Raw genomic sequence first — 27,500 nt, 5'->3', positions numbered from 1 at the left:
CGCACACACACACACACACACAAACCTGTGATGCTTCAGCACACACGTGTGTATTGAGTAACACATGATGCTCTTCACAGAGATGAAAGTGTGCAGAGGAGAATATCTGTTAAACTAAATCACACATTTTTTAATCACGTGTGTCGTCTGTATGCTCATGAAATTCAAATCTGTTGTGTGTCTATCACATGAATATGATCATGATGTCATGTGATGATCACCTCATTCATGAGAGCGCTGGCGTTACGAGCGGTGAGATACACGGGCGTCTGATCCGCCTCCAGCAGAACCTTCCCTTTAATACTGCACTCATACTCCTTACGATACTCGATCTGTTTCAACACATTAAACAACACACACTTTTAGCATTTCCCAGAAGTCGAACTCTAAATATAATTCCTTTGAAGTCATGGTACTTCATGTTTCAACACCTAATACTAAGGATAAAACATTTTTAAAATTTATTCTGGCTATTGTATATAGGCCTCCAGGGCACCACACAGATTTTATTAAAGAATTTGGTGGGTTCTTATCAGAACTAGTACTGGCCGCAGATAGACTCCTTGTCGTTGGTGACTTTAACATCCATGTAGATAATGTTACAGATGCCTTAGGAATGGCTTTCAAAGACACTCTTAACTCCATGGGCGTTAGTCAACATGTGTCAGGACCCACTCACCTTCGTAATCATACTTTAGATTTAATACTGTCTTACGGTATAAATGTGGACGATGTTAAAATCCTTCAGCAGAGCGAAGACATTTCGGATCATTATCTGGTATTATGTTTGCTTCACTGACCTAAGGCTGCAAATAAAACTCATTGTTACAAATATGGTAGAACAATAACTTCAACTACCAAAGATGCGTTTCTCGATAATCTGCCCGAATTGTCTCAAATCATGAGAAATAACGTTGAAGATCTTGACATTACCACTGAAAATTTTAATTCCACCTTCTCGGTAACGCTAGACAAAGTTGCTCCACTACGTTTAAAGAAGATTAAAAATGGCAGCCCCACACCGTGGTATAATGAACACACTCAGGCTCTAAAGAAAGCGGCCCGAAAAATGGAGCGCAACTTTAAGAAAACTAAATTAGAGGTATTTCGTACAGCATGGAAGGATAGTATTCGAAAATACAGGAAAGCCCTAATAACTTCTAGATCCGCCTACTTTTCATCACTAATAGAAGAAAACCAGCACAACCCTAGGTTTTTATTTAACACGGTGGCTAAATTAACAAAAAATAAATCGTCAGTGACTTCTGATCCTGTATATCAGCATAGCAGTGATGAATTTATGAACTACTTCACATATAAAATCCAAGATATTAGAGAAAAAATTATAACAATGCAATCAGAAGTGAAACCCGCTGAACAAACTAACTACAGCGCCCTTAAGGAGAAAATGCAATTATTTTATACCGTAGATCAAGATGAGCTGTCTAAAATTATTAGATCATCTAAATCAACAACATGCATACTAGACCCTATACCTACAAATCTACTGAAAGAGATGCTCCCAGAAATTATAGATCCTCTTCTTGGTATTATTAACTCATCTCTGACATTAGGACATGTGCCTAAAGCATATAAGGTGGCTGTTATAAGGCCCCTTGTCAAAAAACCCCAACTCGACCCTAGAGAACTAAGGAACTACAGGCCTATATCGAATCTACCTTTCATATCTAAAGTTCTGGAAAAAGTAGTTTCAACTCAATTATGCTCCTTCCTCCAAAGGAATGACATCAATGAAGAATTCCAGTCTGGATTTAGAGCATGTCACAGTACAGAGACTGCTTTGATCAGAGTTACAAATGATCTGCTANCGTACGGGCCACTGGGTAAGCATTATTCCCCCCTGGGGGAAAAACGCTGCAGAGGCCACTACCTACCGTAGGGAGGAATTAGTGGAGACAACACATGGTCTCACCATCAGGGGAGAACTCATGGGAGGAAAGTGCGGACTGCAGGAGTTAACCGCAAGGTAGGAGTCCACCTGGGGAGGTCATGGGTTGCCAAGGTGGGAACCATTCATGAGGATACATCAGACAGAACAGCGTCCATGATCCAGTGCGCCAATCTCTGTTTGAGACAGCCCTCCCCTTCTGCTGATCTCCAAAACAGATAAAGAGCTGCTCAGAGCTCCTGCGGCTCTGAGTGCGGTCCAAGTAGAGGCGCAGTGCGCATACTGGACACAACACGGATGGGGTTGGGTCTTCCTCCCTGGTGGGGAGCGCCTGTAAGTTCACCACCTGGTGTCTAGGGGGAGTGGTGGGAACTTTGGCACGTAGCCGGGATGGGGTCTCAGGATAGCGTGAGAATCACCGGGCCCGAGATCTAGGCAATCTGTGGACACGGAGAATGCTTGTAGGTCCGCTACCCTCTTGAGCGCTATCCGGAGAGCCGTCTTCATCGTGAGGTGAGAAAGAGCGGCATCTCCGAGGGGCTCCAGGACCGCATCAAGGTCGTAAGAGGGTACGGAGCATGGGTGAGGTGGTAGCCTTCCCGCGCCCCTTAGGAACCAAATGATCAGGTTGTGCTGTCCTAGAGACTTGCCAGCAACTGGATCATGATGAGCGGCAATAGCGGTTACATACCCGTTCAGTGTGGAAGGTGAGAGATTACTCTCGAGTCTCTAGAAAGACAGCACGTTCCCGATCGAGCAACTCCGTGGGTCTTCTCTTCGAGAAGAGCACCAGGATGAGAAGAGGCACCACTTACAGGCGTATAGCCGCCTAGTGGCCAGGGCCCTAGCCTGAGTGATGGTCTTAACCGCCGCAGGGGTAGGCCACTCAGGATCTCCTCGTCCTGTCCAGGGGCCAGACATGGAGGTTCCAGAGGTCTGGCCTGGGATGCCATAAAGTGCCCTTCCCCTGGGAAAGCAGGTCCTTAGTCAGGGGAATCGGCCAGGGGGGAGCTGTCGTTAAGAGCATTAGCTCTGAGAACCAAGTCCGGTTGGGCCAGTATGGCGCGACTAGTACACTTGATGCTCCTCTTCCCTGACCTTGCACAGGGTCTGTGCAATGAGGCTCACTGGGGGGAAGGCATACTTCCGCTTGTCCCACGGCCAGCTGTGAGCTAGAGCATCCGTGCCGAGGGGGGCCTCGGACGGGAAGTATCCTAGCGGGCAATGGGTGGTGTCCAGGGAGGCGAACAGGTCTACCTGAGCCCGCCTGAACTGTACCCAATGAGCTGGACTGCACGGGGGTGGAGTCGACTCTCTCCACGAGGAGTCAACTGACGAGAGAGCACATCGGCTGTCTAGTTCAGGTCGCCTGGGATATGTGTGGCTCGCAGGGATCTGCTCACCTGCAGACTCCACAGGAGGAGGCGTCGGGCGAGTCGTGTTAGCTGCCGTGAGCGAATGCCACCCTGGCGGTTGATATACGCTATGGCAATTGTGCTGTCCGACCGGACCAGCACGTGCTTATCCTGCACGAGAGGTTGTAGCCCCTTCAGTGCAAGTAGCACATCCAACAACTCTAGGCAGTTGATATGCCTGGGCAGGTGGGGGCCCGTCCATCGCCACGACACTGCGTGCCCGTTGCACACGGCACCCCAACCCTGCAGGGAGGCATCTGTCATCACCACGACACGTCTCGTGACCTGCCCGAGAGGGACCCCCGTCCGTAGAAAGGTCATTGAAGACCAAGGGGTTAGGGTGCATTGGCAGAGAGGCGTAATCACCATCCGCCTGCTGCCGGTGTGCCACGCTCTCCAGGGAACTCGACTCTGTAGCCAGTGTTGGAGCGGTCTCATGTGCATCAACCCGAGGGGTATCACCACCGCCAAGGATGCCATGTGCCCAGGAGCCTCTGAAATTGTTTCAGGGGGCCCACTGACTGCTTGAAATATTCCAGGCAGTTCAACACTGACTGAGCGCGCTCTGTAGTCAGTCGCGCTGTAATGGAGACAGAGTTGAGTTCCATACCAAGAAAGACGATGCTCTGCACAGGGGAGAGCTTGCTCTTTTCTCGGTTGACCTGTGGTCCCAATCGATTTAGGTGCCGAAGCACTAGGTCCCTGTGTGTACATAACAGATCTCGCGAGTGTGTCAAAATGAGCCAGTCGTCGAGATGGTTTAGTACCCGCACACCTCTCTCCCTGAGGGGAGTGAGGGCGGCTTCCACGATCTTCGTGAAGACTCGTGGGAGCAGGGACAGACCGAAAGGGAGGACTCTGTACTAATATGCCCGACCCTCGAAAGCAAACTGTAGGAAAAAGGTGGACCTGTTTGCCTCCCTCGAAACCACCCATTGCCCGCTTTGGTACTCTCTGACCGAGGGTCCCCTCGGCACGGATGCCCTAGCGCACAGCTGGCCGCGGGACAAGCGGAAGTATGCCTTCCCCCCAGTGAGCCTCATTGCATAGACCCTGTGCAAGGTCAGGGAAGAGGAGCATCAAGTGTTACTCGTTGCGCCACACTGGCCCAACCGGACTTGGTTCTCGGAGCTAATGCTCTTGACGACAGCTCCCCCCTGGCCGATTCCCCTGACGAAGGACCTGATTTCCCAGGGGAAGGGCACGTTATGGCATCCCACGCCAGACCTCTGGAACCTCCATGTCTGGCCCCTGGACGGGACGAGGAGATCCTGAGTGGTCTGCCCCCGGCGGTGGTAGCTACCATTTCTCAGGCTAGGGCACCTGCCACTAGGCAACTGTACGCCTACAAGTGGCGCCTCTTCTCGACCTCGTGTGCTTCTCGAGGAGAAGACCCACGGAGTTGTGCGATTGGGTCCGTACTGTCCTTCCTACAAGAGAGACTTGAGACTAACCTCTCCCCCTCCACACTGAAAGTGTATGTAGCCGCCATTGCTGCTCATCACAACTCAGTTGCTGGAAAGTCTCTAGGGCAGCACGACCTGGTCATTAGATTCCTAAGGGGTGCGAGGAGGCGTAACCCGCCTCGTCCGCACTCCATACCCTCTTGGGACCTGGATGTAGCCCTGTCAAGTCTCACCAGGCCCACCTTCGAGCCTATCGAATGATGCACGCCGTCTCCCTTTTATACCCGGATGTCCGGGGCGGAGTCCGGCATGCAAATTTCATTTGGCAATTTTTCATTGGCCTTTTCTAAGCAGTCGGAAACGATTGGTTCTCAGGGACGAACCCCATCAGTCGGTTCGACACAACGTCTCGTTCCCTCCATCAGGGAACCGAGGTTAAAAACGTAACCGAGACGTTTTCCATTTTAAGAATATATCTAAACTACGTCATATGCTGTCACTGTCAGATGCAGAGAAGTTAATTCATGCATTCATGACATCAAGACTAGGTTACTGTAATGCACTGTTAGGTGGTTGCCCTGCAGGCTTATTACAAAAACTCCAACTGGTTCAAAACGTGGCAGCTAAAGTTCTTACACGTACAAAAAAGTATGAACATATTAGCCCGGTTCTGTCAACCTTGCACTGGTTACCTATAAAGCATCGCATTAACTTTAAAATCTTGCTTATTACCTATAAAGCCCTACATGGTTTAGCTCCTCAGTACTTGAGTGAACTTCTCTTGTATTACAGTCCTTCACGTGCATTACGCTCTCAGGCGTCCTGTCAGTTGGTAATACATAGAATTTCAAAATCAAGTGCAGGTGGTAGATCCTTTTCCTATCTAGCCCCTAAACTTTGGAATAGTCTTCCCTGCACTGTCCGGGAGGCAGACACACTCTGTCAGTTTAAATCTAGACTAAAGACACATCTTTTTAATCTGGCATGCACTACACTTTCATAATATAAATCCTGTGAGGGTTTAGGCTGCACTAGTTAGATCAACCGGAACCAAAAACACAACTGATGTACTTGTTGAATCAAAGAGTGCAGAACAGTACTCTACTCTCAGCCAGTCTTGTCTCATTGTTCCAAGGTTACCACGGCGAGCAGGATGCAGTTCATGCCCAGACCTGATGGTAGAGCGGAGAATGGAAAGCGGCGACCTGACAAGAGCTGAGATGATAGAGCTGGATAAAGAAGGACGCGGTCACCTGACACGTCTTCACTACTAAATTTCAAATGCTATTAGATTATTAATGATAATCTTAAACTATAATTGACCTTATTAGTAAGTTTATTTATTTTTATTTAGCCTTGTGCAAGTGTAACGGAGGCCAGCTAGTGAAGAGCTGTGCAGTGTGTAAACCTCACTCCCCGACCAACAGAGACGCTCTAGCGACAGATGCTAGAGACTGCGGTCTTTAGCCTCCTCGTTAGAGCGCCCGTCTCCCATCTGGACCTACGCCGGTTCGAGGCCCGCGCAGAGCGGTGCGAGTGGGACCGGTTACACAAGCACCGTCGAGCTTGTGCAGAGGCAGCAGCTTTTGCCAGAGGGGAACTGGAATCCCCTGGTTGGGCCTGGGTTCTCCTGAGTTTTTTTTTTCTCCATTAGAGTTTTGGGTTCCTCGCCACCGTTTGCATGCTGTTCTTTTGCACTATTTGCCTGGCCGGGGGGGCTGCTTTAGAATTTTAAAGTTCCCTTTCTGTCGGTCTCTCGACGTTGTGTCGAACCGACAGAATGGGGTTTGTCTTGAGAACCTATCATCTTCTGAGTATTTAGAAAAGGCCAATGAAAATTGGCGAATGAAATTTGCATGCCGGACTCCTCCCCGGATGTCCGGGTATAAGAGGGAAGCTGGCGTGCTCATTCATTCACCTTTTGTTCTTCAGAGCCTACGCATCTGATGAGCTTCTCTACGATCTTGGTGATCATTCTTTCTGCTGGAATCTACGACGTGGAAAGCGGACGGTCCCTTCCTGCAGTGACTCTCCCCTGGGCGTCTCGGCAGTTCCGGAGGTGTTCGAGCAAATTTCCTTTTCTAAAAGAGCAAATTTCTCCAGCGTGGCTTGTCCCGCTGTTCTCATGGGTGCAACACACTCATCGAGGAGGGGGACGGACACAATGCCTGCTTCCAGTACGCTGGGGCAGACGTTGTGGATACATCCTGCCCGCACTGTTCGAGCTGTCATGATTCCGCTCTAGCCACGGTGGCTTAGTTCGCAGGTACCAGCTTCCCGACCTCGTTCCGCTCGGTCTTGGGACGTTTCCCGAGGTTGAGAGCGGTCCGCTCGTGCTTTTTATTCCTCGAATTCACGTAGTTCGGACTGTATGCTGTTATGAGTAGAGTCTCGTTGCAGCTTCAGGTTTGGTGAGCGTTGATTTACTGCCATCCGTGGACTCCGACGATTCCTCGGGTCTCGCCCCCTCGGTGGGCCGCCGTGAGTGTTGGGTTGCAGTGCCCGCACTGCCTCTCCCGGCGCTCGCGGCTGGCTACATGGTGCCTCGGGTTTGAGCGCGGCTCCAAGCCGCGCCCGCCCCCAGTGCCGTGTTTACCGGAAGTGCATGAGGAACTTAGTAAGACCTGGAACGCCCCTTTCCGGCACGTTTCACGTCAAACAAAGTTCCGTCACCCTCTCTTCCCTCGAGGTTGAGACAGCTAGAGGATACGTCGATGTCCCCCAGGTGGAGTATGCCGCCGCGGTGCACTAGTGCCCGTAGGCGGCGGCCACCTGGGGGGGCTCGACCTAGACTCCGGTCCAAAGCATGTGGTGTCTCGGCATCTCTGGTGTCGAGAGCTTACATTGCGGCGGACCAAGCTGCCTCCTCTCTCCCCGCTATGGCTCCTGCCAGACCAGGGCGTTGAGAGAGCTCCAAGAGGGTAAGACCGACCCAGCGCTTATGCAGGAACTCGTACTGCTAGCCATTTAGTCCCCGTCTCATTCTGAGAGCCTGTCCGGCTTCCCAGACTGTCAGGCTGGCTAGGGAAGATGATCCGTCTCGGCTACGCGATCCAGTCTCCTCACGCCCGCCAAGTTCAGCATCCGATATACCTCAGTCAGAGGCTAGGATGTTCCCGAGACTTCATGTCTCGATCCTCCCTCAACATCGGCCGTTCCGACGGTTCGTGTTCGAGGGATGGGCATATCAGTACAGGGTCCTCCCCTTCGGTCTGTCCCTGTCTCCACGAGTCTTTACGAAGGTCGTGGAAGCCGCCCTCCTTCCCCTTAGGGAAGGAGGTGTGCGGGTACTAAACTATCTCGACGACTGGCTCAGTTTGGCGCACTCTCGAGATCTGTTGTGTACACACAGGGACCTGGTGCTCCGGCACCTAGATCGGTGGGGCTAAAGGTCAACTGAGAAAAGCAAGCTCTCCCCGGTGCAGAGCGTTCTCTTTCTCGGTAGGGAACTCGACTCTGTCCTCATGAGCGGCCCTGCTCACCCCCTGCGGTGGGGGTGAGACCCGCGACGAGGAAGCCCGCACCCACGCAGCCTCCCAGAGGCAGTGCGACTGACTACAGAGCGCACCCGATCAGTGTTAAACTGCCTGAAGCTTTCAGACAGTCAGCAGTCCCCCTGAAACAATTTCAGAGGCTCCTGGGATACATGGCATCCTCGGCGGGGGTGGTCCCCCTCGGGTCGATGCAAATACGACCGCTCCAACACTGGCTACAGAGTCAAGTTCCTTGGAGAGCGTGGCACACCGGCAGCAGGCGTATGGTCACACGCTTTCTGCCGACACACCCTAACCCCCTGGTGTCCATGACCTTCTTGGGGTTGGGGTGCCGTGTGCAAACAGGCAAGCAGTGTCGGGGCGGTGGACGGGCCCCCGCCTGCGTTGGCATTTCAACTGCCTAGAGCTGTTGGTTGTGCTACTTGCATTGAGGAGGCTACTACCTCTCATGCAGGGCAGGCACGTGCTGGTCCGGTCGGACAGCACAGCTGCTGTGGCGTATATCATTGGATTCGCTCACGGCAGCTAAACATAACTCGCCCAGCGCCTCCTCCTCTGGAGTCAGCAGGTGATCAGTTCCCTGCGAGCCACACACATCCCAGGCGTCCTGAACCAGACAGACGATGCGCTCTCTCGTCAGTCGACGCCTCGCGGGGAGTGGCGACTCCATCCCCGCGCAGCCAGCTCATTTGGGAGAGGTTCGGCCAGGCACAGGAGGTCCTGTTGCCTCCCCGGACTCCACCCATTGTCCGCTTGGTACTCCCTGTCCGAGGCAACCCTTGGCACGGATGCCCTTGCGCACAGCTGGCCGCGGGACAAGCGAAAGTACGCTTCTCCCCAGTGAGCCTCATTGCACAGGTCCTGTGCAAGGCCAGAGAAGAGGAGCATCAAGTGGTACTAGTTACGCCCCTTGGCCTAACCAGGACTTGGTTCTCGGAGCTAAGGCTCTGACAACGACTCCCCCCTGGCCGCTCCCCCTGGCGAACTGCTTCCCCAGGGGAAGGGGCACGTTACGGCATCCCAGGCAGAACCTGGTCTCCATGTCTGGACGGGACGAGGAGATCCTGAGTGACCCACCCCCGGTCTGGTTGGGACGTCACTCAGGCTAGGGCTTCGGCCACTGGGCGGCTATACACCCATAGGTGGCACCTCTTCTCATCCTGGTGCTCTTCTCGGCGAGAAGACCCGCGGAGTTGCTCGGTCAGGTACGAGCTGTCCCGTCCTCAAGAGAGACTGGGGAGTAACCTCTCCCCCTCCACACTGGGAATGTATGTTCGGTCGCTCATCATGACCCAAGTGCTGGGTAGCCTCTGGGACAGCACGGCCTGGTCATTAGGTTCCTAAGGGGCGCGAGAGGGTGACCACCTTCCGCGCTCCGTACCCTCTTGCGACCTAGGTGGCGGGCCTCAAGAGGCCCCGCCCCCTTCGAGCCTCTCGGGGTTGCCGCTCTTTCTCAGTCCTGATAAAGACGGCTTTCCGCATGGCGATCGCCTCCAAGAGGATAGGGGATCTGCAAGCACCCTCCGTGTCCACAGATTGCCTAGAACTCGTGGCCAGGATTCTCACGTTATCTTGAGACCCCGCCCCGGCTACGTGCCCAAGGTTCCCACCACTCTCCCGAGAGACCAGGTGGTGAACCTGCAGGCGCTCCCCATCGGGGAGGAAGACCCAACCTATCCATGTTGTGTCCAGTACGTGCACGGAGCCTCTACTTGGACCGCACTCAGAGCCCAGAAGCTCTGAGCAGCTCTTTGTCTGTTTCGGAGGTCAGCAGAAGGGAGGGCTGTCTCCAAACAGAGGCTGGCGCACTGGATCGTGGATGCCCTCGTTGGGGCATACCGATCTCATTTCGCCCCTGCCCGTTGGGAGTGAGGCACACCCCTCATGGGCTTTGGCTCAGGGCGCCTCTCTGGCAGACATCTGCAGAGCTGCGGGTTGGACTATGCCCAACAACTCCGTGAGGTTCTAATACCTATGCGCGGAACCGGTGTCAGCCCGCATCCTGGAAAGGTGTGGGAAAGGCAGCTGGTAGGGCGTACGCCTGCGAAAGCCCTTCCCCCTTCCTTAGGGGGATCAGCGGCTATTACGCCTCCCCTCTTTCCCCCACTGGGTAAAGAACAGGCATTCCATCCATCACTAAGCACCCTTCCAGGGGACAGGCTGGGCAGAGCAGCCCTGCCCCCTTAGGCCGGGGAACAGTTGAGTTATCTCCCAGATGGCTCTAACCGGACCTAGTGCTCCAGACGTGGTAACCCCCCCTCCGTGGGCTGTTCCGTCTGATGTATCCTCATGAATGGTTCCCACCTTGGCAACCCATGACCTCCCCAGGTGGACTCCCACCTTGCGGTTAACTCCTGCAGTCCGCACATTCCTCCCATGAGTTCTCCCCTGATGGTGAGACCATGTGGTGTCTCCACTAATTCCTCCCTACGGTAGGTAGTGGCCTCTGCAGCGTTTTTCCCCCCGGGGGGATAATGCTTACCCAGTGGCCCGTACGGTGCCGGGCGGCTTCTCGCCATTTAGAGAATAGGCCTCCGCCCGTGACGGCCGGCGTAGGGGGCTTCCCAACTTTTTGTGAAAGCTCTGGGTCCCCCTTCCTCTCCACTGGAAGGTCATAATTTCGCGTAGCGTGTTCGTCTGACTCGCCCAGGCCAGTCAACGTCGCTCCGCAGAGATTGTGACGCGGCTCAGTGCTGTGGCGTTTTCCATAGGAACCCCATTCTGTCGGTTCGACACAACGTCGAGAGACCGACAGAAAGGGAACGTCTTGGTTACGGATGTAACCTCGGTTCCCTGATGGAGGGAACGAGACGTTGTGTCCCTCATGCCACAACACTGGCCGCCCACCCCAGCGGTCGGGGGAGGATGCTTTAGCTCCTCAGACCAAAGGTGAATGAATGAGCACGCCGGCTTCCCTCTTTACCCGGACATCCGGGGAGGAGCCCGGCATGCAAATTTCATTCGCCAATTTTCATTGGCCTTTTCTAAATACTCAGAAGATGATAGGTTCTCAAGACAAACCCCATTCTGTCGGTTCGACACAACGTCTCGTTCCCTCCATCAGGGAACCGAGGTTACATCCGTAACCAAGACGTTTACTGTAATTAATATTGCATATAGTAATTTATAGTCTGTTTAATATTTGACCTGTGTTTTCTTTCCTTCATCTTAAATGTGCTATGACTTTGCAGCTGTGTGTGTGTGTGCTGTGTGTGTTCATGTTTGTATATCCCGGTGGGGACCTAAACCTGAATCACACCAACACATGGGGACTCGTGTCACCGTGGGGACCAAAATTGAGGTCCCCATGGGCAAAAAAGCTATAAATTGTACAGAACAATATTTTTAAAATCTAAAAATGCAAAAAGGTTTCTATGATCTTTAGGTTTAGGGGTTGGGTTATGGTAGGGGATAAATATACAGTTTGTACAGTATAAACATTACGCCTATGGACTGTCCCCACGGAGATAATAAACCAGACTGGTGTGTCGTGCGTTTGTGTGTGTGTGCGTGTCTGTGTGTGTGCGTGTCTGTGTGTGTGTGCGTGCGTGTTGTGTTGTCTCTGTGTGTCTGCGCGTCCGTGTGTGTGTTATGTCTATGTGTGTTAGTACGTGTGCATATTGTGTGTGTGGAGTGTTTTGTATGTGGGTTTGTCTGTCTTCTGTGTTTTCACCTTTTTCTTGTTTTTACAGGTATACTTTAATTGTTTTGCTTATAGTCAATATGTCTCATGTACAGCTGCTTTGTAACAATGAAAATTGTAAAAAGCGCTATATAAATAAAGTTGAGTTACCCTCAGAGTTAGCGACAGTGATACCATGAATTATGAAAGTGTTGTCTCAAGATGTACTTCCATAATGTGGCACAAAATTAACAGGGGAGGACGACAGCTTTTGACACTCTCGGGCCTGTACACACACACAAACACACATAGACACACACACAGCACGACGCACACACACACACAACACACACACACACACACACACCACACACACACACACACACACACACAAACACACAGAGTTCACTGATGAGTTGTCTGGTTAAAGCACAAATCATTTTCTTCGGCTTCTATTGATGATTTATGAAGACCCTGATGAGAAGTAGAGCGTTCGCCTATGGTGGCGCTGTCTGCTCGTGTTGCAGTGAAGTGATGCAACCTTCGACTCCTCATACTTCCTCCTGTACTCCACGCTGTATGGACAGACATTGAGAGCTCAGCAATCAAGAACACAGCATCGCTTTGAACACATAGACAGGATTGTGAGAGGGAGTGAAGTGATGTGTGTGACGTTGCTCGTGGAGTTTGCTGGTAAGCGTGTGACCAGTTGAAAGCGTGTTTGGTAAATCTGTAATTCTCATTAACTATCTTCTGATGTATTTCACCTGAAACACACACACCTGAGTGATGTCACATTACAAACAAAACAACATTATGCTAAATGTGTTGATTTAGTGTGACAGAATCAAACACAACAAACCGTGTCATGTGGTGTTGTGTAGTGTTGTGTCTTTTTTACTAGTGGATGTAATAACGTGAGTGTCTATCATCAGTTATATGCTGGAGATGAACATGACATCTGTGTGCGTGTGTGGTGGTGTGCGTGTGCGTGTGTGTGTGTGTCGTGCTGTGCGTGTGTGTGTGCGTTCATGTTTGTATATCCCGGTGGGGACCTAAACCTGAATCACACCAACACATGGGGACTCGTGTCACCGTGGGGACCAAAATTGAGGTCCTCATGGGCACAAAAGCTAATAAATTGTACAGAACAATATTTTTAAAAAATCTAAAAATGCAAAAAGTGTTCTATGATCTTTAGGTTTAGGGATAGGGTTAGGGATAGGGGATAGAATATACAGTTTGTACAGTATAAAAAACATTACGCCTATGGACTGTCCCCACGGGGATAGTAAACCAGACATGTGTGTGTTTGTTTGTGTGTGTGTGTGTCTGTTTGTCTGTGTGTGTGTGTGTGTGCGTGTGTGTGTGTGTGTTCATGTTTGTATATCCCGGTGGGGACCTAAACCTGAATACACACCAACACATGGGGACTGGTGTCACCGTGGGGACCAAAATTTGTCCCCAGGGGCAAAAAAGCTAATAAATTGTACAGAACAATATTTTTTACAAATCTAAAAATGCAAAAAGTGTTCTATGATCTTTAGGTTTAGGGATAGGGTTAGGGATAGGGGATAGAATATACAGTTTGTACAGTATAAAAACATTACGCCTATGGACTGTCCCCACGGGGATAGTCAACCAAAGCCTGTGTGTGATCTCTCACCTGACTGGCCAGCTCAGATGCAGTTTGTGCATGTTTGAAGCTCACACACTCTTTGGGGTTGTATTGAGGCTTCTTCTCTTTTTCAAACTTCTGCTTGTAGTTCACCTGAACAACACACAAACACAAAACCCTTATATTTTAAATATTTACTATTTGATTTTTATTGGTCTTTTTTGTCTGTATTATTTGTAAGACAGTGTAGTGTGATCAGGGCATGAAACGGGTCATACTCAAACCCGTGAGATCTTTATTTTTGTAATGTACATGTGCAGTCCACTGCACCACAACTCTTACAAATAACACGCAAAAGTGTCACTTCACTTCAATATGAATCCTCTCTCTGACTGGACTGATATATTCAGAAGAACGTCTCGATTACGACTGTAACCTCCGTTCCCTGATAGAGGGAACAAGAGGTTGTGTTGAGAGACAGACTGGGGTTTGATCTTGAGAACCTATCATCTCTGAGAGAAATTTAAAACGCCAATGGGCTTTGGCAAATGGCACACACACGCCAGTCTTGGCCCATGTGTGCCATTTGCCTTTTGGGCTGAGGAACCTGAGAGACATCTCCCGGTCGCTGCAGCGGGTCGGCGAAGCGTTGTGGTCGCGTTCCCTCCATCAGGGAACGGAGGTTACAGTCGGAACCGAGACGTTCCCCTTCAGTCGGTCTCTCGACGTTGTGTTGAGAGACAGACAGGGGACCTATCTTTACACGCCACGGCGCTGAGCCATATCACGACCTCCAGCGGAGAGACACTGACTGGACTTAGCGAGTCACAAGTGAGCGCTACTGCGAGACGTAATCTTCCAGTGGGATCAGTACTAGTAGCATACTGGGAAGCTTGTACCGACGGCCATCATGGACGGTGGCGTTCGTCTCTAGTAGCGAGGCGCCGTCAGGAGCCGTAAGAACACTGGGGAAACACTGCTCTCCTCTTTGAAGAGTGTGTTACGGAGGCCACATCCTACCACAAGGGGAAGTTACATGTGGACACACCAACATCGTCTCACCATAGGAGAGAACAACATGTGAGAATTTGTGTCAGCCCGAATGGGGGGACAGAACCCAGGTGGTGTAATCCACCGGAGGGGAGGTCACAGGTTCACCGACAGGGGAACCAAGAGTGAGGAATTCAACATACGGGACGACCCTGCAGGGGAGTCACTATGTATGGGGCAACAGTCCTAGTATAGGGGTCCACCTGAGCAGGGGCGACTCTACCAGTACTGGACTTGGTTCTCTTGGTTCTCCGCCCGGTCTGTTACCATAATGCCAATGCTTAGTGATGGATGGAATGCCTATACTTCGCCCGAAGGGGGGAAGTAGGGAGGCTAAGATAGCGCACTATACTCACCTGGAGAGGGGAGAAGGTGCTTTCGCAGGCGTACGCCCAAACCAGTTGCCAGCCTTATACGCCGGCAGCGTGTAAGACACGGGCTGAAATTGGTTCTATGCGGAGGTTGTAAAACCTTGCGAAGGTACTGGGCATAGCCCAACCCGCAGCACTACATATGTCTGCCAGAGAGGCGTCCTGAGCCAGTGCCCACGAGGAGGCCATACTCCGAGTGGAGTAGACTCTCACTGTAAGCAGGCACGGGCGATCTTGGGACTGGTATGCCAAGTGATGGCATCCACAATCCAGTGCATCAATCTCTGTTTGGAGACAGCCCTCCCCTGGTGCTGTCCCCCATAACAGACAAAGCTTCTAAAGCTCTGCGTGCGGTCCAAGTAGAGGCGCAGTGCACGTACTGGACACAACACGTTGGCGGTTGGGTCTTCCTCCCCAGAGGGGAGCGCCTGCAGGTTCACCACCTGGTCCCGGAAGGGAGTGGTGGGAACCTTGGGCACGTAACCCGAATTCTAGGCACCCATGGGACATGAAAAATGCCTGGAGGTCCCCCACCCTCTTGATAGAAGCGAGCGCCATCAAGAGTGCCATCTTCAACATCAGATGAGGAAGACTGGCGTCTCTGAGGGGCTCGAAAGGGGCCATACCAAGGCCCTGCAAGACCACATTAAGTTCCCAAGAGGTTATGGAGCGCGGTCGAGGTGGATTCACCCTTCTCGCGCCCCTAAGGAACCTGGTGACCAGGTCATGTTGGCCGAGAGACTTACCCTCCATGAGGTCGTGATGAGCGGCAATTGCGGCTACATACACTTTTAGCGTGGATGGGGAGAGGTTACTCTCTAGTCTCCTTGTAGGAGGGCCAACGCTGACCCGATCGAGCAATTCCATGGGTTCTCCCCACGGGAATAACACCAGGACGAGAAGAGACGCCACTTATAAGAGTATAGACGCCTAGTGGTGGGCTCTAGCCTGCAGTACGGTCTCTCTGACCGCCGGTGGCAAGTCTCCTCGTCCCGTCCAGGGCCCAGACATGGAGATTCCAGAGGCCTGGCTTGGGGTGCCACACCGTGCCCTTCGCCTGCAACAGAAGGTCCTTCGTCAGGGGAATCTTAACGCTTTGACTTATGACCCGATGGGTCGCCATAGCATTATGAACCTAATGGACCACCATAGCGTGGAGGGTGGAGGCAGTTTAACCCACACCATCGTAAGTCTTCGACACGATTGTCAAAGAGCTTACATGCCATGGAAGGGGGCCTTGGTAGACCCCTCCAAGTGGCAGCGTCCGCGGTACACCGCAACTGCACATTCCACCAGGGGGACGTCGACATATCCCTTAGCTGCCCCACCGTCCAGGGAAGTAACAGCTCCTGAGCCCGTCAGACGGGAACGCGCCGCGAACGGCATATTCTACGTCTTGCACCTCCAGGGCAAGCACGGCCATCATCTCTGCTTCGCCTTGTCTTGGGCTCGACCGCCTGGGGGCGGGAGCTCCATGGGGTCTCCGCATCCGATGCCAGGAGGTAGCTGTCCAACGTTATGACAGAAGGTTCATCCCCATCCCATTGTTGAGTCTGCTCGCTATTGGACGGTACACCACCACCCATCGGGGACAAGCAGGTGAGCGTGGCGGGGCACGGATGGTACGCGAGCTGAAACTGGCAGAGTGACATCCATGGGAATCCCCAATCACCCCCGCCGCTCGCCGAAGCGGTCGACCTCGCCGAAGCTGCAGTCGAACTTGCTCAGGAAGCTCTTACAAATAAGATGTGTCTCGTTTCGTAAGGCTGCATCCTTGTGTCCTCCATAGGTATCATCCTCTAAAGCAGTGGTTCTCAAATGGGGGTACGCTGCAGGGGGTACGTGAGAGAACGTCTTGGTTACGGATGTAACCTCGGTTCCCTGATGGAGGGAACGAGACGTTGTGTCGAACCGACAGAATGGGGTTTGTCTTGAGAACCTATCATCTTCTGAGTATTTAGAAAAGGCCAATGAAAATCGGCGAATGAAATTTGCATGCCGGGCTCCTCCCCGGATGTCCGGGTATAAGAGGGAAGCCGGCGTGCTCATTCATTCACCTGTTGGTCTGAGGAGCCCAAAGCATCCTCCCCCGACCACTGGGGTGGGCGGCCAGTGTTGTGGCATGAGGGACACAACGTCTCGTTCCCTCCATCAGGGAACCGAGGTTACATCCGTAACCAAGACGTTCCCTTTCTGTCGGTCTCTCGACGTTGTGTCGGACCGACGGGTCCTCGCGTGTGGGTCTTGCACCCCCCGATGGGCGGGGGTGAACGGGGCCGCTGCGGCTCAACAGTAACACCAACCAGCCCCCCCTTGCGAGATGGGTGCGTCGAGAAAGCGGACCTTCTCGGCATTACTCATCTGCGCAAGGATCGGCCAGAGGAGTTTCTCATGGAGCACAAGTGTGGACATCGTCCGACCCAGGGCCCGCGTGGTCACCTTGGTCGCCCATAGAGCGAGGTCGGTGGCGGCGCGGAGTTCCTGCATAAGCGCTGGGTCGGTCTTACCCTCGTGGAGCTCTCTCAACGCCCTGGCCTGGCAGGAGCCATAGCGTGGAGAGAGGAGGCAGCTTGGTCCGCTGCAATGTAAGCTCTCGACACCAGAGATGCCGAGACACCACATGCTTTGGACGGGAGTCTAGGTCGAGCCCCCCCCAGGTGGCCGCCGCCAAGGGCACGAGTGCACCGCGGCGGCATACTCCACCTGGGGGACAACGACGTATCCTCCAGCTGTCTAAACCTCAAGGGAAGAGAGGGTGACGGAACTTTGTTTGACGTGAAACGTGCCGGAAAGGGGCGTTCCAGGTCTTACTAAGTTCCTCATGCACTTCCGGTAAACACGGCACTGGGGGTGGGCGCGGCTTGGAGCCGCGCTCAAACCCGAGGCGCCATGTAGCCAGCCGTGAGCGTCTGGAACAGGCAGTGCGGGCACTGCAACCCAACACTCACAGCGGCCCGGGAAAGCATTGCTGACATTCCGACGTCCGCTTCTTCCTGGGCTCGACCCCCCGAGGGAGGGAGCCCGTGGAATCGTCGGAGTCGGATGGCAGTACGTCACCCCCCGATGCTGCAAGAAACATCTCATCATCACGCATCATGTCCGAATACGTGATTGAGGAATAAGACGGCGGACCGTCTCCTGGGGAACGGTCAGACGAGCGAGACGAGGTGCGAACGGTCCGTGAGCCAGTGGCTGGCGGATTATCGCTCACAGTAATCCTCATATCACCCTCGCTGCTTGCCGTAGCGGACGGCAGGGCCGTAGTCCTGCCACCACGGAACGGGGAGCAAACGAGGTGGTGGCTGAGTCCCGTGGGAACACAGCCACCCGTGATGCAACGTCTGAATCATCACCGCCTGCAGTGCGGGCAGGACGTATCCACAGCGTCTGCCCCAGCGTACTGGAAGCAGGCATCGTGTCCGTCCCCCTCCTCGATGAGTGTGTTACACCCATGAGAACAGCGGGACATGCCATGCTGGAGAAATTTGCTCTTTTAGAAAGGAAATTTGCTCGAACACCTCCGGAACTGCCGAGACGCCCAGGGGAGAGTCACTGCAGGAAGGGACCGTCCGCTGTCCACATCGTAGATTCCAGCAGAAACATGCTCACCAAAGATCGTAGAGAAGCTCATCAGATGCGTAGGCTCTGAAGAACAAAAGGTGAATGAATGAGCACGCCGGCTTCCCTCTTATACCCGGACATCCGGGGAGGAGCCCGGCATGCAAATTTCATTTGCCAATTTTCATTGGCCTTTTCTAAATACTCAGAAGATGATAGGTTCTCAAGACAAACCCCATTCTGTCGGTTTGACACAAGAGAGACCGACAGAAAGGGAAACTGACATTTAGGAATAAATAATTAAAATCAATAAATTACGATAATAGTATTTTTATATGAAATTAGGACTACACAAAGATGCATTAAAAATAAATTCATAAATTTAAAACGCATTTAAATTTATTAGAGTTATTTATTGAGACCCGGACCCGGAATCAGGAGCAGTGTCTTGGGTGCGAAATAATGTAAGTTAGGAGAGGTCGCGATAAAATGGACAGGTGGCTTCTTAAAAGAGGACAAGCTCCTCCAACAGAAGACGAACATGCTAAAAAGAAAAGGAAAAAAAACAGAGCTTCAAAAATACCACCAGTTTCGTGATGAAGACATAGGGATGGGATTTACATCTACTCACATAACCCTCCCTCAGCACTGTGTTTTTTATGCGGTGAGCTGTTAGCTAACAGCGCAATGAAGCCAGCTCATCTTCAATGGCATCTCCGGACTAAACACCCAAATCAGGTCAGGAACTCACTGGAGTTTTTCAGAAGAAAATTTCATGAATTTACATCATGCCAAGAGAACATGAAAAAAGCCATAAGTGCTTCAGCAAAAGCACTCGAAGCATCGTATGCTGTTTCTTTACTTTTGGCGAAAGCTAAAAAGCCATTTAGCCTGGCTGAGGTATTGATAATTCCTGCTGCAGCTGTGCTCGCTGAGACCATGATGGATAAAACAGCAGCAGACACGATCAAAACTGTAACGCTGTCAAATGACACCGTTTCAAGTAGAATTGACAAGATGGGGACTGATATAGTTGAGCAACTGGTGGATAAACTCAGGGCTGGTGAATCATTTTCACTTCAATTGGATGAATCTGTTGATGTCAGTGGACAGGCGCAATTGGTTGCTTTTGTGAGATATGTGGATACCAGCGACATTTGCGAACACATACTTTTTTGCAAAACACTGGAGGGGAGAACAACTGGACTGTCGTGATCTCAGTCTTGTCGTGGCCTTTGTGTCCTGTGTGAGTGTTTGTTTTGTTTTGTCGAACTCATGGGGAACCGTCTTGACGGCTCTCCACGTGTTCGGTGTCTACGTCACTAGCCCCGCCCCGCCCCCGTGTCTCCCCTTCAGGCTATCCCCTCACCGGGTTTCCATCACCTCATCACCTACACCCCTGTAGCTCGTTCCTATTAGCAATCCCCCCTGGCTCCTTATTATTATTCACCTGTTGTTCATTCCCCGCTGATTAGGTCCCATCTATTTAATCCCTCTTGTTCTCTTGTCTTGTGTCAGACCGTTGCGTTTTTAATGCCAGCTCTGACTGCCGCAGTCTTGTACTGTTTATCGTGTCTTAGTCTTAGTTTCCCCCTTGTCTAGTATCTAGTTTTTGTAGTGCTCCAGTTCCTTTGCTTTTTGCTACTCTCTTCCTCTGTTCCCCTCAGTGTTCTCTGGCGTCTCGGACCTTTGCTCTCATCACCTCCCGGCATCTCCTCACAAGGGATCACCTCTATCGTCCGGATTCTTCCAGCGGGTCGAGACTGCTCCCCGCTGAGTGTCTGGTAGAGTCAAGGTTTCCTGTCCGGGTTCTTATACTGCTTCTTACCGTGAGTACCGCTGGGTCGAGCTCTCTCCCCACGGGCTCACGAGGTACCTGTGGCTAATGACTTTGGTGATCTGTTGTGGATATATTTTGCTCAATAAAGACCTTTTTCTCGCATTTGAGTCTCCGAACCTCTTGTTCCTCCCCGAGTCATGACACTGGACAGGATATTTTCAACATTGTTCATTCGTTTTTATCAGAACATGAAATCAGCTGGAAATCCTGTACCAGTGTGTGCACTGATGCAGCAGCGGCAATGACAGGTCATATCAAAGGCCTCATCGCGCACATAAGGCAGAAGAATCCTGACATCCTGTGGACACACTGTGTTATACACAGAGAAGCCCTGGCATCAAAGAAGATGAGCTCAGAGCTTAATTCCGTGTTGAATGATGATGTCAATGTAATAAACTTCATAAAGTCGCGACCACCTAATGCACGTCTATTTCAGAGATTATGTGATGACATGGGATCTGAACACACCGAACTCCTTTTACACACCTAAGTCTGCTGGCTTTCGAGACGCAAAGTACTGAATGGGCTGTTCGAGCTGCGAAATGAGGTGTGTTGCTTTTTGTCAGACAGTGCGTCCCCTCTTGCCACTTTGTTTAAGTACAATAATTGGATTGCCAAACTAGCATATCTAGCAGATATTTTTAATTAAACTGAACAAGTTGAATCTCAGTCTGCAAGACAGGGACACTACGATTTTGAAACTTTATGACCGAGTTGGTGATTTTCTCAAGAAAGCAGAGCTGTGGAAGAGACCTCAGTTCCTCAGTTTGATAGCTTCGTCGTAAGTGAGAATATGGAGAGAGAAACAGTAAAAACATTTCTGGATGGACATTTAGCTAACGTGATTTCTAGTTTCAAATCATACTTCCCTGATGTAAGAGAGAAGTCTGAGCAACTGGATTGTGTTAGAAACCCATTTACACTTTCCCAAAGCAAGCGTGTCACGCTACCTGTTCACCTGAGGGAGGAGCTATTGGATTTATCCACAGACCGTGGGTTGCAGACTACTTTTGAAAACTGTTCCCTGACAGAGTTTTGGGTGTGTCTGAGGCGAGAGCACCCTGAGCTAGGGAAAAGGGTTTTAGAACACCTACTCCCATTTGGCTCTACCTACCTCTGTGAAACATCATTTTCAGCAATGACTCAAATAAAAACTAAACAAAGAAACAGACTTTGCCTTGAAAATAGTCTGATAACAGCTGTAGCTTTCCTGCCACCAAGAATGTCAAAGATCTTAAGAGAAGGACAGGCCCATGTATCCCATTGAAAGGATCACTGACAAATTGACACAAATGGGCATACTAGACTTGTATAAAGACATATATGAAAACTGAACTGTTAGTTAAAACATATTGAAACTTAGTTGAAAAAAAGTAAAAAAATGATCACAATAAACTTTTACTAAACTGAAAAACACTGATTTACCTTTAACTGTTACGCTTAATACTTAAGAGATTTACATAGTTGCGTAAAGCTACATACAGAAATGTTTATAAGCAATAAACCTGCTCGGGGGCATCAGATAACTGTCTGACTCTCATTTCACTTTATTTTAAAGCAAAATGTTGTTGTCTGGTCAAGGGAGGCTTGAAAAAATCATAAAAAGGGGTACTTAAGCCAAAAATGTTTGAGAACCACTGCTCTAAAGGATGTGGTTTATGGAGGATTCTCAACTTAGAATTAAACGAGACGTCCTTTGTAGGACATAATGGCAGAAAAGGAAACAGGAAGTACCACGTTGCTATGACAACACGTTGCACTCGCACACCTGTCAAATTAATTTAAAGCTCGGAGCCCTCTCCCCGGACAAGGGCAGAGTACTCCGCATTCGGAAGAATCTACCGAGCTCGGAGCCCTCTTCCCGGACAGCACGCCAAATACGCATACCTTCTAACCTGCATTATAATTATTAGCTGCATAAGCGAACTCGTGAAAAAATCACGTTCAAGAATGGCCAGTTGTGTGTGTGTGTCTGTGTGACTCACATCACTAGCCAGTTTTGCAGCCTGTTTTGCGTGTTGGATGTCAGGTCTCTCTAGCAGCGTTCGCTGGTCGAGTGTCTCACATTTACTTGTGTTCCTGTACACCACCTGTGATGTGCATTAATAATACACACGCACACACACGCACGCACGCACGCACACGCACACACAATGAAAGACACTAGAGATAATAAGATATGTGTGTGTGTTTGATTCTCATGAATGTGATGAGACTTGTTTGATAATAAATATTAATGAGAAAAACGCAGCACCATGGTACAATAGCACCACTCGCGCCCTTAAAAGAGAAACACGTAAACTGGAGCGCAAATGGAAACAAACCCAATTAGAGGTCTTTAAAATTACGTGGAAAGAGAGTGTTATAAACAAACTGTTATAAAAAGGCACTAAAAGCAGCAAAGGCTGAGCACCTCCGTAACCTCATAGAAACTAACAAAAACAATCCAAGGTTTTTATTTAGTACAGTTGCTAAACTAACAAATAAACAGACTTCACCTGACCTGGGTATTCCGCCACACCTTGGTAGCAATGATTTCATGAATTTTTTTGCAGAGAAAATCAAAAACATACGAGACAAAATAGTAGAAACTCAACCTCCAAGTCTGTCCTATAAATTAGTACCAACCATCGCCCCAAAAGAAAGGCTACAGTGTTTTTCACCTATAAAACAGGAAGATTTAATTAAACTTATTGCAACATCTAAACCTACAACTTGCTTATTAGACCCCATACCAACTAAATTATTAAAAGAGTTATTACCCGTTGCAATTGAGCCCATTTATAACATTATCAACTCGTCAATTAATCTAGGCCATGTCCCAGGAGCCTTTAAACTGGCCGTCATTAAGCCTCTTATCAAGAAACCAAACTTAGACCCCAATGAACTAGGAAACTATAGACCGATTTCAAATCTCCCTTAGCTGTCTAAAATACTAGAAAAAGTAGTGTCCACTCAGTTGTGCTCTTTCTTACAAAATAATGACATACACGAAAAATTCCAGTCAGGCTTTAGACCGCATCATAGTACTGAAACTGCGCTCGTTAAAATTACAAACGACCTGCTTATAGCATCAGATAAAGGTAACATCTCACTCCTAGTCCTGCTTGACCTTAGTGCTGCGTTCGATACTGTAGACCATAAAATACTTCTAGATCGCTTACACAATTATACCGGTATTCAGGGACAGGCACTACAATGGTTCAGATCTTACTTATCAGACAGACATCAATTTGTCCATTTAAATGGGGAATCATCAAATCTAACGCAAGTAAATTATGGATTACCTCAGGGATCGGTTTTAGGACCCTTGCTATTCTCCATATACATGCTGCCCCTTGGAAACATTATTAGAAAACATGGAATTAGCTTCCACTGTTATGCAGATGATACTCAGCTATATATCTCATCAAGACCAGATGATTCCTTCCAACTATCCAAATTGGCAGAGTGCATCGACGATATAAAGCATTGGATGACTTGTAATTTCCTTCTTTTAAATTCTAATAAAACAGAAATATTACTTATCGGACCAAAGACACGTGAGCAGAATATTTCGGATTATGACCTGCAAATTGAAGGCTGCACTGTTACTCCAACAAATACAGTTAAAGACCTTGGCGTTATATTAGACAGCAACCTGTCATTTAAAAATCACATCTCAAATGTCACAAAAACAGCCTTCTTCCACCTTAGAAATGTTGCCAAATTGCGAAATATTTTATGTGTGGCTGACGCAGAGAAGCTTATTCATGCATTTGTGACCTCAAGACTTGACTACTGTAATGCACTGCTTAGTGGTTGTCCTGCAGCATCAATAAACAAACTACAGTTAGTTCAGAATGCAGCTGCCAGAGTTCTAACCAGGTCCAGAAAATACGATCACATAACCCCAATGTTATCAACCCTTCACTGGTTACCCATTAAGTATCGTATTGACTTTAAAGTTCTTTTAATTACTTATAAAGCCTTAAACGGTTTAGCCCCTACCTACATAACAGAGCTTCTACCACACTACAACCCATCACGCTCTCTAAGATCTCAAAACTCCAGACTTTTGATAACACCTAGAATAACTAAATCCACCAAAGGGGGTAGAGCTTTCTCATACGTAGCACCTAAACTCTGGAATAGCCTCCCCGATACTATTCGAGGGTCAGACACACTCTCCCAATTTAAATCTAGATTAAAGACACATCTTTTCAGCCAAGCATTCACTAACACATAGCTAATGAACAGCAGCTATGCTAATTATTCTCTTTCTGCCCTCGCCTCGGGATGCCCATCCCGAGGTAGGGAGAGATTCCGCCAGGCCCAGATGAACGTCATATGCCCATCCACAACTAGAGATTACGTCGGAAAATCCCGTACCATCCTCCTGCGAGAGCCTGCGGACTGACTGACCATCCCAGCTCCATCCAAGGCAATTCCATCACCAACCAAGAAAAAGGCGACCATCTGGCCGGCCCAGCTCAGACAATTCCATCCCAACCGAGAGCAAAGACGGACTACCTGTCACATAAATGCTAAATTTACAATACTTGGTATTTAATGCTAAACTTACATCACATGACAGCAGTTTGAAGTTATGGCTGCACTCAGTGACTTTGATTGGAGGTAGCTGGGTGGGTGTTGCGGGGAGTGGGGGGGCTTGTTGGTTGTGGTTCGGGGCGTTTCATTTGTTGGGACTGTGTGGGTCTGGTCTGGTTGGTCTTGTTTTGTGGTCGATGTCAGACAACAGAGGAATAAAGTTAATTACGCCATTACTACTTTTCCCTGGTTGTCCCTCTGTTGTCTGTTGTTGATCGCGGAATGGGACCGGGTTGGACCTGCACGGTTTCGGCGGGAGGGGCTTCCTGGGTCGCAGCTCGTGGGCTCTCCCTATTCTTCGTGGACGTTGCTCGGTGGCTTTGGTCGGGGTCACTGAGTGCAGCTATGACACGTCAGAGGAGATCTGGCCCTCCCGGCTGAGCCTGGTTTCTCCCGAGGTTTTTTTAAATAAAATTGAATTGAATTGAAAGTTTGTATTTATTCTACCGCACATTCAAATGTTTTCTGTGTGTGTGTGCTTGTGTGTTTGTGACTCACATCACTGGCGAGTTTAGTGGCTCGAATGGCATTCAGAATGTCTGGTCTGTCTGTCACTTCACTGTATTTATGAAGTTCTTCTTTCCCCTTGCGATACATCACCTATAACAACGACAACAACAACAACAACATTATCATCTGTTATCATGATTTCTTACATCACTCTGGTGTTTGTTGACGTGTGTGTGATTTCTTACATCACTCTGATGTTTGTTGACCTGTTTGGCATGTGTGTGATTTATTACAGGGCTCTAGACTAACTTTTTGCACTGGTTGCATTGGTGCGTTGCATTTTTTCTTAGGTGCACCAGCACAAAAGTTAGGCATCGCATCGCATTTAACACCGCAGTTTTACAAGTTCACTTTTTTTTTAAATCGCTGTCCATATAGGCAATATTGACTTGTAAATGATTAACTAACAATCTGGTCAACATAAAGTTCTTTATTTGAAGCACAATTCTACAAGAAAGCAGGGCTCTAGACTAACACTTGAGAGAGCACCAGAGTCGTGGGGTGAGGTAAGAAAAAAGAATCACTAAAACTTCATTAAAATGTGTTTAATACATTAATAAATCAATTAGAAATTAATACAAATCATTGTTTATGATTGAATTATTTTTATTGTATATGTAAACTCTCTTTCAACACTTTACCATATTTAACGCACATCTTTCTTAAAGCTACTTTCTTCCTTTATTTGTTGTGAACGACTCCTATAAGAGAACACAATTCCTTTAATATCAGTGAGTGTTTTTGGGCCCGTCCGTTGTTGTTTGATGAACATTATAAATAGAGATCTTTATTATGCTGCTGCACCTTTAAGAGCTCGCGCAATACACTGGAACACGTGTTTTGTTTGGTCACGAAACAAACTGAATACCTTTATAAGGTTTCTTGTTAATATGGGAATTTTTAGGTTATTTTGTGTTCCCTTTCTGTCGGTCTCTCGACATTGTGTCGAACCGACAGATGGGGTTCGTCCCTGAGAACCAATTGCTTCCGACTTCTTAGAAAAGGCCAATGAAAATTGGCGAATGAAATTTGCATGCCGGACTCCGCCCCCGGACATCCGGGTATAAAAGGGAGAAGGAGTGCCTCATTCATTCACCTTTTGTTCTTCGGAGCCTTCGCTCATGATCAACAGATTTCGCTACAAGACTGCAGGCTCTACGACGTGGTGCAGCGGACTGTCCCTTCCTGCAGCGACTTCCACTGGGCGTCTCGGCGGTTCCAGAAGTGTTCGAGTTTTTTCTCTAAAAGAGCAAATTTCTCCAGCGTGGCATGTCCCGCTGTTCTCGTGGGTGCAACACACTCATCGAGGAGGGGGACGGACACGATGTCTGCTTCCAGTACGCTGGGGCAGATGTTGTGGATACGTCCTGCCCGCACTGCGGGCGGTTGACGATTCAGACGTTGCGTCACGGGTGGATGTGTTCGCACGGGACTCAGCCACCACCTCGGCTGCTTCCCGTTCCGCGACGGCAGGACTACGGCCCTGCCGCCCGCTACGGCGAGCAGCGAGGGTGATATGAGGATTACTGTGAGCGCTAATCCGTCAGCCACTGGCTCGCGGACCGTTCGCACATCGTCTTGCTCGTCTGACCGTTCCCCATGAGACGGTCCGCCGTCTTATTCCTCAATCACGTATCGGACACGGTACGTGATGATGAGATGTCTGTTGCAGCATCGGAGGGTGACTTACTGGCATCAGACTCCGACGATTCCTTGAAGCTCCCTCCCTTGGGGGGTCGAGATCAGGAAGAAGCGGACATCGAAATGTCAGCCATGCTTTCCCGGGCCGTCGGCATTGGGTTGCGGTGCATCGCACTGCCTCTCCCAACGCTCGTGGCTAGATACATGGTACATCGGGCTTCAGAGCGGCGCCCTTCGGCGCGTACACGTCAACTAGTTCCATCACCCTTTCTTCCCTTGATGGTGGGGCAGCTAGAGGATACGTCGATGTCCCCCAGGGGCTCGACCTAGACTCCCGTCCAAAGCACGTAGGCTTTTTGGCATCTGAGGTGTCGAGAGTTCCCTTTCTGTCGGTCTCTCGACGTTGTGTCGAACCGACAGAATGGGGTTTGTCTTGAGAACCTATGATCTTCTGAGTATTTAGAAAAGGCCAATGA

The 27,500-nt window shown here is 49.8% G+C and overlaps 1 protein-coding gene across 2 annotated transcripts in view; it reads right to left on the bottom strand.

Annotated features, from left to right (window-relative positions):
• LOC130546919 (nebulette-like) overlaps nucleotides 1–27,440 on the bottom strand; it is a 38,259-nt gene extending 10,819 nt beyond the window's left edge. The window contains exons 1-5 of one of the 2 annotated variants that reach the window (XM_057322462.1): nucleotides 26,480–27,440; nucleotides 25,372–25,473; nucleotides 22,269–22,373; nucleotides 13,513–13,617; nucleotides 222–332 (exon numbers count right to left, since the gene is read on the bottom strand). In XM_057322462.1, coding sequence (XP_057178445.1) covers nucleotides 222–332; nucleotides 13,513–13,617; nucleotides 22,269–22,373; nucleotides 25,372–25,473; nucleotides 26,480–26,506 — 450 coding nt within the window. In that variant the 5' untranslated portion in view covers nucleotides 26,507–27,440. The remainder of the gene's footprint in view (nucleotides 1–221; nucleotides 333–13,512; nucleotides 13,618–22,268; nucleotides 22,374–25,371; nucleotides 25,474–26,479) is intronic. The other variant, XM_057322463.1, reaches the window with a different exon arrangement.
• Nucleotides 27,441–27,500: the final 60 nt, after the last annotated feature.

This window comes from Triplophysa rosa, linkage group LG23, assembly GCF_024868665.1.
Source record: "Triplophysa rosa linkage group LG23, Trosa_1v2, whole genome shotgun sequence".
Taxonomy (NCBI): domain Eukaryota; kingdom Metazoa; phylum Chordata; class Actinopteri; order Cypriniformes; family Nemacheilidae; genus Triplophysa; species Triplophysa rosa.
The sequence above is the reverse complement of the archived record's forward strand: the minus strand, read 5'-3'. Positions and strand labels throughout refer to the sequence as shown.